The 12018-nt window shown below is 39.0% G+C and overlaps 1 protein-coding gene across 3 annotated transcripts in view; it reads left to right on the forward strand.

The window, feature by feature from the left end:
- LOC134740444 (ras-related protein Rab-5B) overlaps positions 1-10211 on the forward strand; it is a 28654-nt gene extending 18443 nt beyond the window's left edge. For 2 of the 3 annotated variants that reach the window (XM_063672878.1, XM_063672879.1), the window contains exons 4-6: positions 3653-3869; positions 4956-5071; positions 5958-10211. In XM_063672878.1, the coding sequence (XP_063528948.1) occupies positions 3653-3869; positions 4956-5059 (321 nt within the window). In that variant the 3' untranslated portion in view covers positions 5060-5071; positions 5958-10211. The remainder of the gene's footprint in view (positions 1-3652; positions 3870-4955; positions 5072-5957) is intronic. The other variant, XR_010127820.1, reaches the window with a different exon arrangement.
- The last annotated feature ends 1807 nt before the right edge of the window (positions 10212-12018 follow it).

The following is a 12018-nucleotide window of genomic DNA, read 5'->3' on the forward strand; positions in this document are numbered from 1 at the left end:
AAAAACAGCTAAACGGATTTCGTTAGAACTTGGCATGGCACCAGGGTTCGAAATTATCCAGATAATTATAGCCTTTCATAATTATCCGATAATGTCGTGCGGTTTATATTAAAAACACATAGTGAATTGACGTTTCGTATCGATAATTGTTTTAATATCTATGGAATTATGGATACTAGAATGAGGACCACTTGAGTTTCTGAATTTCCAAATTTAAACTCATAACCATGGAGACTATATAAAGGAGCCAAATCTCTATCTATGAAAAGTGTCCATCAAAAAACAGTAATTAGGCGGCGCCACCATACACCGAAATACTACCAAAAACAACCTACGTAATTTGGTCGGGTTATTTGATGGTTCATGTTATACTCATGTCCCAGAGCCTAACTAGCGCCACCGGAGAGATTAGGAACTATTATTTAAAGCTGAAAGCGGTCACATTTGCAACAATTCTGCCATAAGAGATTGGCATCCTTTCTATACCATCCATACTCATAACCTTACAAAAATCTATAATGTGATAACATTAGAGTACAGGTTTTACCTACTACCACAGATAAGAAAGTTCTCATAGTAAAATTGGTTGCAATAATGCTGGTCATTTTCTACGGTTTTTGAACGCATTTAGAGCACTAACGATATGTGCGTAGAAAAGGTATAGTATATCAAAAACTCGTTGCTAGAATTTGACGCTCAAGAATTACCCGATTAAGAAATCTCAAGAAATTCTTAAGATTATCTCTATCCTACCTACTAGTGTTCTAGAATATTGATCCCCTACGTCACCTGTGGTGATAGGTCGTGTCGCAGTGTTGTCTTATATTTGTCGCACTCGCCGCCCACGGGTATCGACGGCGCACTTGTAAGACTTCCAAAGTTCAAGGTCAAGGGCTCATGCATACGTCATGATTAACTTAGTAGTGAGAAGTAGAGTGTATGTTTTTAGAAACTGAATGAAATATTGAAATGCTATTCTTACAAAAACTATACAGGTTGATTCATGAGACGTGAGCAGGACTAATCCTGCACACTCGGTAACTGTTAATTGATCGATCACCGTCGTATTTAGGGGAAACAAGCGCACTTTTTCCTATTGTTTGACTTTTTGGTGAGGACAAATTTAATTCTTACTCCTCATAAACTTTCATACCCCCGGGCTTTAAATATGAAAATCGATTCTTAAGGAGTAAACTCCAATAAAGTACAATAATTTAAGAAATACGAATCTACGGCTAAATAATAAGTCTTCTATTCAGTGACTTCTATGAGTGATGTTTCGGTGCTTGCTGAACGCTGCCCGTTATCATTTGCATGCGAATTTAATGTTTTTATCACCGGTTTTTATGTCCGACTGTATAATTTTAGGCCCAATCGCTTCTTGTTATGGGTGGCGTTGCCAGGGGTTCTGTATAGTCTGTCGAAGCTAACTCTGCACAGCTTTGGCAATCGACAGTGTTGGAGCGCCACCGACGCCACCATAAACGTCCCATTCTCTCTTTCGGGGTAACTTTGAAAGTGGGATAATTAACATGGCAAATATCTATAAAACACTTCTCACTTTAGCAACAGTTATACTACTGCGCCGCTTATCGAGGAAGGACATAGGGTAGTTTTTAGCAGTAACTATCACTATTTTACGCAGACGATATCGCGGGAAGAAGCTTATATTTTATACATTACGAAACCTAGCATCAAACCCAAAATAATGAAAATAGTGAAACACCCTTACTTATCGGCCTTGACTGTTCTAATAGTACATTGTGCAACATGGGGCGTAAGTTAAATATCGCAAACGAGAGTATAGTTAAATCGCGACGGCTTGCCGGAGCGATTTATAGATTCGAGTTTGCAATATTATTACGCCCCGAGTTACACACAATCTTTTTCATCACACTTGCAATACAAAAATGAAGTATAAAGACAAAAAACTGTTAATTATAATACTAGAAACTTCATAACTCCCTAGGGAAAACGCTTTTTCTATAGTTCCCCCTAAACCTGCGTGCAATTCCACATTTACTGAGCGAATGTGATGAAAAATAAACTGAAATAGAAAGAAACAGATACCTACATAAAGTTGTGTGTAGTAACTACGTACTACGTAGGTTATTCTAGTTAAGTACATTGTCCAGCTACGTTGATATTTGTACGGAGTTCTCATAAATTTGAGCACAGACGACCTTCAGACCGCGACCGCCCGCGGCGATGCAGGTGTATTAACTGCATGCCTAGATAAAGCTGCACTAACTAGTATGCAGGTGCTATTATTTCAGACTCCTGATAACATGTACATTGTACAGTCGCCATTTTTGAGCACCACGTCCGCTCCGATATGTCTGATGGCGACTGGACATGTGTAATTAATCTAATCAGCGATAAGTTCAAATTAAACGCTATTGTATTTGATATGGTTCAATGAAAGATGGTTAAGTTTTCGGATACCCAGGCTTTTAATCCATTTTTGATTCTTTTTGGCGTCCTACTTTTCGAAAAAAAAAATTACGAACCGGGTAACCCCGGTACCCGTACGTAAATTTGTAAATCCGTGTCTATGAAATAGAATAATTGCCCACAAAAAATGTGTAAATTGATCTATAAAATTTTATTCACATCCAGCCTCTCAGAGGTAAATGGGAACTACGTTTGTATAGAGAAGTAGTCACGTGACGCTGACGTCCCAAAATTTTGCCCATACTATTACGACTTACCGACCTTACATGTTCAAGCCGCAACGTAGTGTGCCCGAAACCACGAAAGAAATATCCAGACATGTATACTTGACAAAACAGTTCTCTTTTCTGGATTCTCGACAATCAATTGAATCGAGCATTGTAATAACTTCGCGATTCTATTGGTGGATAATAGTATTGATGGGAATCCAAACGTCTGAATGTTTAATTAGACTGCTTTATACGCGCCGGTTACATGCGAGCCGCGACCTTGCATGCGCCGCTATTCGTACGATAACTGCTCAATGTGGACCTTAGCTCGTTGAAATAAGGTTTACGAATGGGCATTGGAAAACGATGCCGTGTGGAACAGCTATAACAGTCGAAAAATAACTGACATTGTTACTTTTAAGCTATTGTAGGTACTTACATACATCGTTCGTTTTCATTCTCGAAACTTGTTTATAGGTGTATCGAAATAACTTGAAATTGATCTTTTTTTGTTCTTAAAGAAATTGAGCATGTCTGGCTATGGGTCTTATTAGCTATTTGACAGTATTACGCTTATTAGCTGATACGAAAAATTTTGTCACTTCAAGCAAGATATCGTATCGTTATTTTTATCGTTTCTGACTAGTTCACATGCGGATTATCACCTTTTAATTTGTTCGAAAATGTATCTATGCACTGGTGACAATTCTGTATTATCTGTATTCCCTGAAAAATTTGACCGAGGTGGTCGCTTTAAAGGAAGAGTGAATAGGCTATTACTGAACCGGTGAGCTCCATCTTAGGCTCTGTCTTCACTTTCACTTGGTCTTGTTTATTAACTTGAACGTTTTGCGCACTACGGATGTCACCGGGTCGACACACAACACTCACAATATTTGTTTTTTCAACTTTCGATATTTGTTTTCGCTCAAAAGTACAGTCGGCGATAAAAGTTTTTAACAAAAAAACATTAACCCTTTTGATTGCAGGACACATTCGGGCGCGCACGTAACTGGGTGAAAGAGCTGCAACGGCAGGCGTCGCCGTCAATAGTGATCGCGCTCGCCGGCAACAAGAGCGACCTCGCCGCCAAGCGCATGGTCGAGTTCGAGGAGGCCCAGGCGTACGCTGACGAGAACGGCTTGCTGTTCATGGAGACCAGCGCCAAGACCGCCATGAACGTCAACGACATATTCCTAGCTATCGGTAAGTCACTGCTGAACTTGTTGGGTTACAGTTGTGATGATTGAGTGTAGAGGTCGAAGCCCAGCCGTATGCCGACGAGAACGGGCTGCTGTTCACGGAGACCAGCGTCAAGAGAGCATTGAGCGTCAACGACATATTCATAGCGATCGGTAAGTGCAGCTGAACTGTCGAGTCCGAGTTATAATGGTCTATTTCGAAGAGGGCCAAGCGTATGCTGACGAGAATGGCCTGCTCTTTATAAAGACCAGCGCCAAGACCGCCATGAATGTCAACGACATATTCCTAGCGATCGGTAAGTGCAGCTGAACTATCGAATTCGAGTGGTAATGGTTGAGTTCGAAAAGGGCCAAGCGTATGCTGACGAGAACGGGTGGCTGGTCACGGAGACCAGCGTCAAGACAGTACTGAACGTCAACGACATATTCATAGCGATCGGTAAGTGCAGCTGAAGTGTGCTGAGTGGGCGCTCGGGCGGCGACCAGAGGAGTGTCCCAACCTGATGCCAGCGGCCTCGAGGTATCGCATAGGCCTAGCCATCAGTGGTATCTAAAGATATAGAGTGCAGCCGGGCTAGCACATAATTGGCGCGAGAGTATCTCGCCGCGACATAGACTACCCGTCCCCCTTTAATTCATACAGTTAGTAAAAGACGGGTAGTCTATCTCGCGGCGAGATACTGTCGCCTCAATCATGTGCTCGGCCTACTGGTCAGTAATGGTCAATTATTATTTACAACGACGGGACTTAATCGCGTAAAATAAGTATTAAACCCACCTCCGACGTTTCGAGGTCGGCGTTGTCCCCGTGGTGGAAACGTCGGAGGTGGGTTTAATACTTGTAAATAATAATGAGTAAAAATCGTGAAAGTTTAAATCAGTAATGGTCATTGTCACTAAATGTATGGTCGAGTTTAGAAGGCGCAAACCTATGTCGATTCAGAGTAGAATCAATATCATCAAAGCTAGAGTTGGAAGTTTCCGAGATTTCTGCTTAATAAGACACTAGACAGAAAACACAAAACTTTATTTAAATTGGGAGATTGAAATGTTAATAAAAAAATATTTAAATTACCTAATTGCGTTTCAGCGAACAAGTTACCAAAGAGCGAAGGCGGCGGCGGCGCGGCGGCGGGCGGCGCGCGGCGCCTCAACGACGGCGAGCAGCCGCGCGCCTCCTCCTGCTGCAAGTGATACACGGGGGAGGTGCGTACCGTACCGTACCGTACCGGTGTACACGGGTACACGGCACGGGTACACGCTTCACGAGTGCTACTCGACTAGGGCACACACACACGTACACACACGAACAACTCAAGGGGGAAAACATATATTATTACACGCGTGTACACTGTTGTATACAATTAAATACATAGGAGAATCTAGATACACGACACGACGCCTAAATCTCTCAAACCGGATGAGTGTGTGGAATAAACCTTTAAAATGTCATATACAGATACAGGATATTAGTAGTAGTAGTAAAACATTTTATTGTACAAGAAAGAAAACAAAACAGGAAAAAACACTCATCATTAATATAAAGGCAAATTATTGAGGCAAAGGTATATTATTGAGAGTACGCTATGACACTTTACAGATAATGGGGTTGGCCTGTCGCATGGGTTGTACCTGTCAGTCCTACGAATATTGTCAAATTCTTGTTTATTTTTTTTAATGTTATGGCTTGGGATCTAGCATCCCTTTAAGCCAAGTTACATAGAACAAAACTAGAGACAGGTAAAACATATGCTGGCGCTATCTATAAAAAAACCTTTGACAGGTTGCCAACTTCATTCGACGTCCTTTAATTAACTCAATTAAATAATGTTTTAGAATGTCAATATTTTATTTTTATGACTTCAGAACATTATCAAAGTAATATTAATAGGGATTTGTTGTGTGTTGCCCGTCTTAAGTAAACAACTTGATAAATAAAGCTGACAGACATAAAGGTATTGGCTATCAATAAAAGTATCCCAAATCAAGAAATCTTTTATTAAACATGTTTAGAAAATTTTAATGGAACTATAAAAGCTACATTGCACTACTTTGTTAACTCTGTTAAAAGCCTTTTTTTATCAAATTCCAGATAAATTCGCTACCCTGGTCGGGCGCGCTCGGCGCGTGATCCGGTACGTAGCCGCAGTCGCCCACATACTAGCTATAATACACGTACGAGATGTAATTAATAAAGATATATTTAATTTGGTTCATGTTTTAGGGCGGACATAGCGCGGGGATGGCGCGGGCGGCGCGTGTACCTTATACACGTGTACACAATACCACACTACGACCGTGTACACGTATATTCAGAATGTATTTGAGTATTTGGGGTAAATTAGGCCAGGTTTTTTTTTGTATCTGAATGGTATTGATGTATAAACAGATACAAAAACTAAGGTCAGTTGGTGTACGGTCGCTGAAGTCGTTTCTGGGTACACACATGTTAATAACTTGTAGTTACAGAGCTATTTAATATATGTGACGTTTTCAACCAAAAGGTACCACATTGTCGCTAGTCAATAAGGTTGATTTCAAAATGAAGCTATATTGAAATAGCGCCTTATTGACAACCGATAATAAGTATCCTTCTGGTTGAGAATGGCACATATTAAAGCATTTACCCTACAGGGTAAAGTCCGTGCATGTCCGTAAGCGCGCCGCCCGCGCCCGTTTTAGTCTAATCTACAATTTAACAGTTAAATACTTGGTTAGAAAGCTTCACGGTTCTCAAACTTCACTTATTATATTTTAACCACTGAATTTACTTTTACACGCTTTCATTTTAAACTCCGGCCGAAGGGTCGCTCCATCGCTGTCCAAATTGTGGTGAAGGTGCATTTACATTCGTTCACTCACATCATTCGATCGTTCATTGTCATTAGTGTCAAAAGAAACCATTAAATCTATTTTATGAAAAAAATCCGCTTTTCTGGCACACATATAACCTTACAAAGTATAATTATTGCAAAAATCAATTTATTAGAATTTATCTCAGAAGAAAATATTCTAAAGATGATTTACTTTTTTTACCCGTGTGACTATTGATATTAAAAATCACACAGGAACCTCTATTTAGTGTCCATATTGTCATTTTAAAGTTACAATAACACTAAAAAATATTTTATTCTATCGAGCTGGATTCTCGACAAGGAATATTAAAATCATTAATGAATTATTACCAAGGCCAATAAAAACTATAACTATTGTCTATAATTTATACATGAATAGTATACGCTTTCATTGTTATGGTGTAACTTATAACTAACAAAGCCCTGTCTAATGTCACGGTTTCTGTCACTAAATTGAAATCCCGCTCACTCGCATCACTCATGCCTACTATGATTTACCAGCTCACCACCGCCCTACACCTGTAACTCCATAAAGGTCTACAAACTGAACTTTTGATTATAGCTGGCCAGACTGTCAGTAATGACAGTATACTACATGTCTTAATCGTTCAACAAATGTTGATTTGAAGGGACGCGTGCAATGTCAGGATGGCCGTGTCGGACATGGTGAATTATATTTACAACTGGTAATATTGATATTAATATAGTGTCCCTTTAATGTCTGTGCAATATTATTTTTAGAAGGCTTTCTTATTACGTTTGTATAAGATCGTTGTTTTTGAAAATGTTGACATATTCGTTTGCAAATTTAATTTTCGTTCTGGTCAGCTAAATCAATAGTTAACGGGTAATAATCTACTGTTTTAAGTTTTGCAAATTTCAAACGTTGTTAAAACTTGACAGTTACAATGGAGCGAGCACAACTAGTTTCTGTCTCTCTTACTCTATACTTTATTTAGAGAGACAGCAACTGTGTGTGCCACTTCAGTATTGCGTCGTGTAGGGCCTCCTCATACACATGTGCATAGTTATTTTAAATTAGATTTACATCTCAGTTAGGACGTTATTTTATATACCTAATAAAATAATCATTGGACAAATTTGTTCTATATTAATTGTATTAGTATATTTTCTGTATGATTATATATTTTTAAGAGAAGTGTAACTAGAGGGGGGTGTTGTGGCAGTTAACTTTAATGTAAAGGTTATTATTTAGCATTCCACTCGCCGCTTGCTTCGCGAGTTTATATACAGGAGGGAATTTGGTGGCGCGCCATATGTTAAATGCCAGGGTTCTTAATATCTGATTTTATTGTATCCTTTGAAATTGTTACAACTTTGCCCATTCGGCTTCATGGTTTTTCGGGAAAATTATTTTAATCCTTACATTTTGAGATTAGATATTCCGGGCAATGATAAAGGGTGGGCAAAGTTGGATAATTTTTGGGTTATGTCATTTTTATAACATCTTTTGAGATTGGCATTATGTAACCGACAGTACTCTTTATTCTTGGTCGTCTAAGTGCATCGCGTCACTCGTCTATAGGTACGTGAAGGGAACGTGTGTAGGAACACCTCGAGAGTGCAAAGTCCTAATTTCTTAAGGCACATTTGAACCGGCTGCTAAGCATGCTTTTTGCAATTTTAAATCAATTTCAATAAAGGCAAAGTTGCTATTACAATACAGTAATAGGGCAATTAACTATAGATACAGATATTTATTAATGATATGGGGATAATGTGACGTTGTCTAAGTATACAAAGAGGTGCTTCGCGGCCGGTCCGAGAGCGCCTTAAACTTGTATCGCTTAGATTGTTTGTGATAAACTTAACCGCAAAAACGCGTGAAGCTATATTTGTTATTAAAAATGTCCCGAAATTTTGTATAGTCCCGGTATAAGATTAAAATAGGGCATCGGCGTCCTAAGCTGCCATATTGAATACTTACACACTTGGTCATATCAAATAAAAGCAATCTTCGGCGCTATTTAGAGCCATGAGTATATGATAATGAATTAGCATTTGATTTTAAACTGTACTTATCAATATGGCGCCTTAGGGTGTGTGGTGCATAGGATAACGAAGATATATAATGTAATAATACATATGGGTTTCCGAATCATATGTAAACTATAGTGCTTTGTAGTCGACACTCGCGTCCTTGCGTTTATGGCGGAGGTCGTTTTGTATTTGATTACACTTAAATAACGTATAGTATAAATACCATTTAGTAAAATGGTATTATTTTTTCTTCAATTGTAAATTGAAACAATTTTTAATTTTTCTTTTTCATGTTACATGCTCAAAAATGTTTAATATTGCCTACTATCCAGATCTCAAGTTTCTTTTTCTAATGATGTAAGGCTGAATTAAGTATTCATTTTGTAAGATAACTTTCCCTTAGATTAATATGTGGGCAAAGTTAAAAATTGGCGCTTCCCTAATTTAAAGTGTAATGAAAACCCTATAGTTCCCTCTGCAATAGACGCAGCACGTGGCGCAACAACGTTGGTGGTGCCCGTCGCGAATATTACATATTGTTTATGTATTATTGTTTAAATTGTTTCTATCGCGGCTGCACCACTACAACGTTAGTAACACTGAGCTCCCACCGACGGATTCTTGGTGTTTATCAGCAATATATTTTATAGGTGAAAATGTAAATGTATTCGAATTTATTATCTTTCTTCGAAATTATGCCTCTAATTTACAATGAAGACTAATATAAAGGCAGCAGTTTGCGTTTTCACGTTCAAAATAGCAATGTGGATGAGCATGTGATCCTGGCTGGTGGGACAGAGTGGTTTTGAATTCAGTATAACATAGCCTAGGACCGCGACAAGAAAATGGAATTAACTGTATATAAGCACTTCGACTGTTCTCGCAAGGTTGCACCGGCGTTAACGGAACTGCGTGGTACTTTGAAATGTTGCAGCTTTGCCCAGAGGCAAACTTGTAGATACCGTAGAGTGGGGCTAGAAACGTTGAGGCCAGATATTTTTATGATTGCAATAAATAGTTAGAAAAAAGTTATATTCTGTAAGTAATATTTTTTTTCTTCTATTTTACACATTCTGCCTCAAAATGTATACAGCTCATAGTTAGCTTGCAGTGGACTGTATTACCCCTTAGAAGTTTTTAAATGTATGGCTTTTAAAAGAATAAATGGGGTAAATATGACACTAGTGGGCAAAGTTGCAAGTTTCACTGACGGTTTACTCCGTGAAACGTAACGTTTGCGAGCCAGTCGATATACCGCATCTTATAGAACGAAAGATCATCTCAAAACATGCCAGTTTGGTTTCTATTGAAAGCAGTTAAGGTTGAATTTGGAATGCATTTGTTATGTGACTTGTGCTAATTAATTGCGAAGGCGCGATAGTACTGGGGACGAACGTTGACATCCAGGTCAAACTGTATGTTTTTGTATTGTGTAAATATTTTGGATTTATTAAGATTATTATATTGAATAAAAAAAAAATGTAAATGTATGAAGCGTTTTATTTGAGCATACACAAACAAAAAAATACCTTTATGTTTCAACGCTAACCAGTCTTCAGGCAAAAAGTATGGAAGGGAACTTAGTGTTACTGATTTAAAGCTTTATTGCCACCAAAAAGCCTTCAAAATAAGACATCGGAGTAATGGCAGGCGTGACACACTCCGCGATTTCGTCGCGCCGCTACAAGTACATGCGGCCGCCCCCAGTTCTGAGGTCTAGCCATAGTAATTACCGCGCACCGCTACGGAACGGACGCCGGTCGCGCATGCGCCACCTAGCGGTGTATGTGTCGTAATAGACGCGTTTTGTTAGAGAGCGAATCGTCTGTACCTATTACTACTATTATTTATTCTGTGGTAATGGAATAATAGTTATTGGTTTTACAATGGGGCAAAGTTGTTTATAGTTATAGTTGGCGCGGCCACAGCCCAATATCAACCATCTTGCATTCCAACAAGGTTCAAAATGACGTGCCGCGCACGATACCCGAGCAACCGAAGGATTCTAAAATTGAACCGCGAGCGTAGCAAAAAGCTTGAACAGTGGAATATTGAGCGCTGCTAGTGTTTCAAGATACGTGAGTTGAAGAAACGTTGCTCCCGAGTGAAACACATTGTTCTCCACACCAACGCGAGGAATATTCCTAGCTATCGGTAAGTCACTTCACTTACGTCACTTCTCATGTTCGTAAAGTTCGAATTTAAGTCGTGCGTAGACGACATAAAGTTGCTTATTATGTTCTAGAGCATAAAGTAAAATCATCTATTACGACCCTTATTGACTTAGCAATAAAGTCCAAAATCTGCTATACAAACTGCCAGCCCTGCCGGGGCGCCCCCGCCCGGCGCGCTCCCGGCCGGCGTGTCCCGCGCCCCCGACACAATCGAGTACAAATTTCTTTAGTCTTGAATGAATACGGTAAAACAACCTACAATATTGGATATTTTTGTATATTTTACTCACAATCGAAGTGAAAAGTAGTGTATAACTCAGGCATAAATGTCCATTGTTATCCTAGACTATATCGGTCCTCGCTGCGGTCGGACCAATAAATTGCCTCGTATATTAAGAATGGATCGCTTTATGCCCTTGTTGTACAATCTACTATTAAAATTGAGAAGATCGTAACATGTAATAAAATAAAATAAAAATTAGCTAACCAATTAACAAAGAAAGAAGGCGGCGCGGCGGTAAGCGATGCGCAGCGCCTAAACGACGGCGAGCAGCCGCGCAAGTCCTGCTGCAAGTGATATGATGTCGGGTGACAATGCATTATGGTACCATCGAGCTGATCTCATGATGGAGACAGGAGGTGGCCATAGGAACTCTGTGATAAAACAACGCAAACTAATTGTGTTTGGGTTTGTTAGATTTGTCTCGATGAGTATTAGTTGCTTGTGGAAAGAAAAGTACAGTCAGCGATAAAGCTTGTATACCAAATATGAAATGTTTGCCAAAAACTTATTTCGTATACCTAATAAAATAATCATTGGATAAATTTGTTCTATACTAATTGTATATATTTTCTGTATGATCATATATTTTTAAGAGAAGTTTACCTATAGGACGCTTACGCATTTTCGTCCCATCAGTAATTACAATTACCAAGCTATTACTAGGTATAGAAAAAACAGTTTCTTATGCAGGGCAAGCATGAGCTTAAATAATGTTTTTATAAATTGTAATATCGACATATTTAGTGATATCATATCAATAATAAAAAAATAATTAATTAGATACTTCATGGGTGACAATGATTCTGGCGCAGGTCAGCTAGGGCTAATGTACTGTGGCTA

The sequence above is a fragment of the Cydia strobilella genome, chromosome 4 (genome assembly GCF_947568885.1).
Source record: "Cydia strobilella chromosome 4, ilCydStro3.1, whole genome shotgun sequence".
NCBI classification, from domain to species: Eukaryota; Metazoa; Arthropoda; class Insecta; order Lepidoptera; family Tortricidae; genus Cydia; species Cydia strobilella.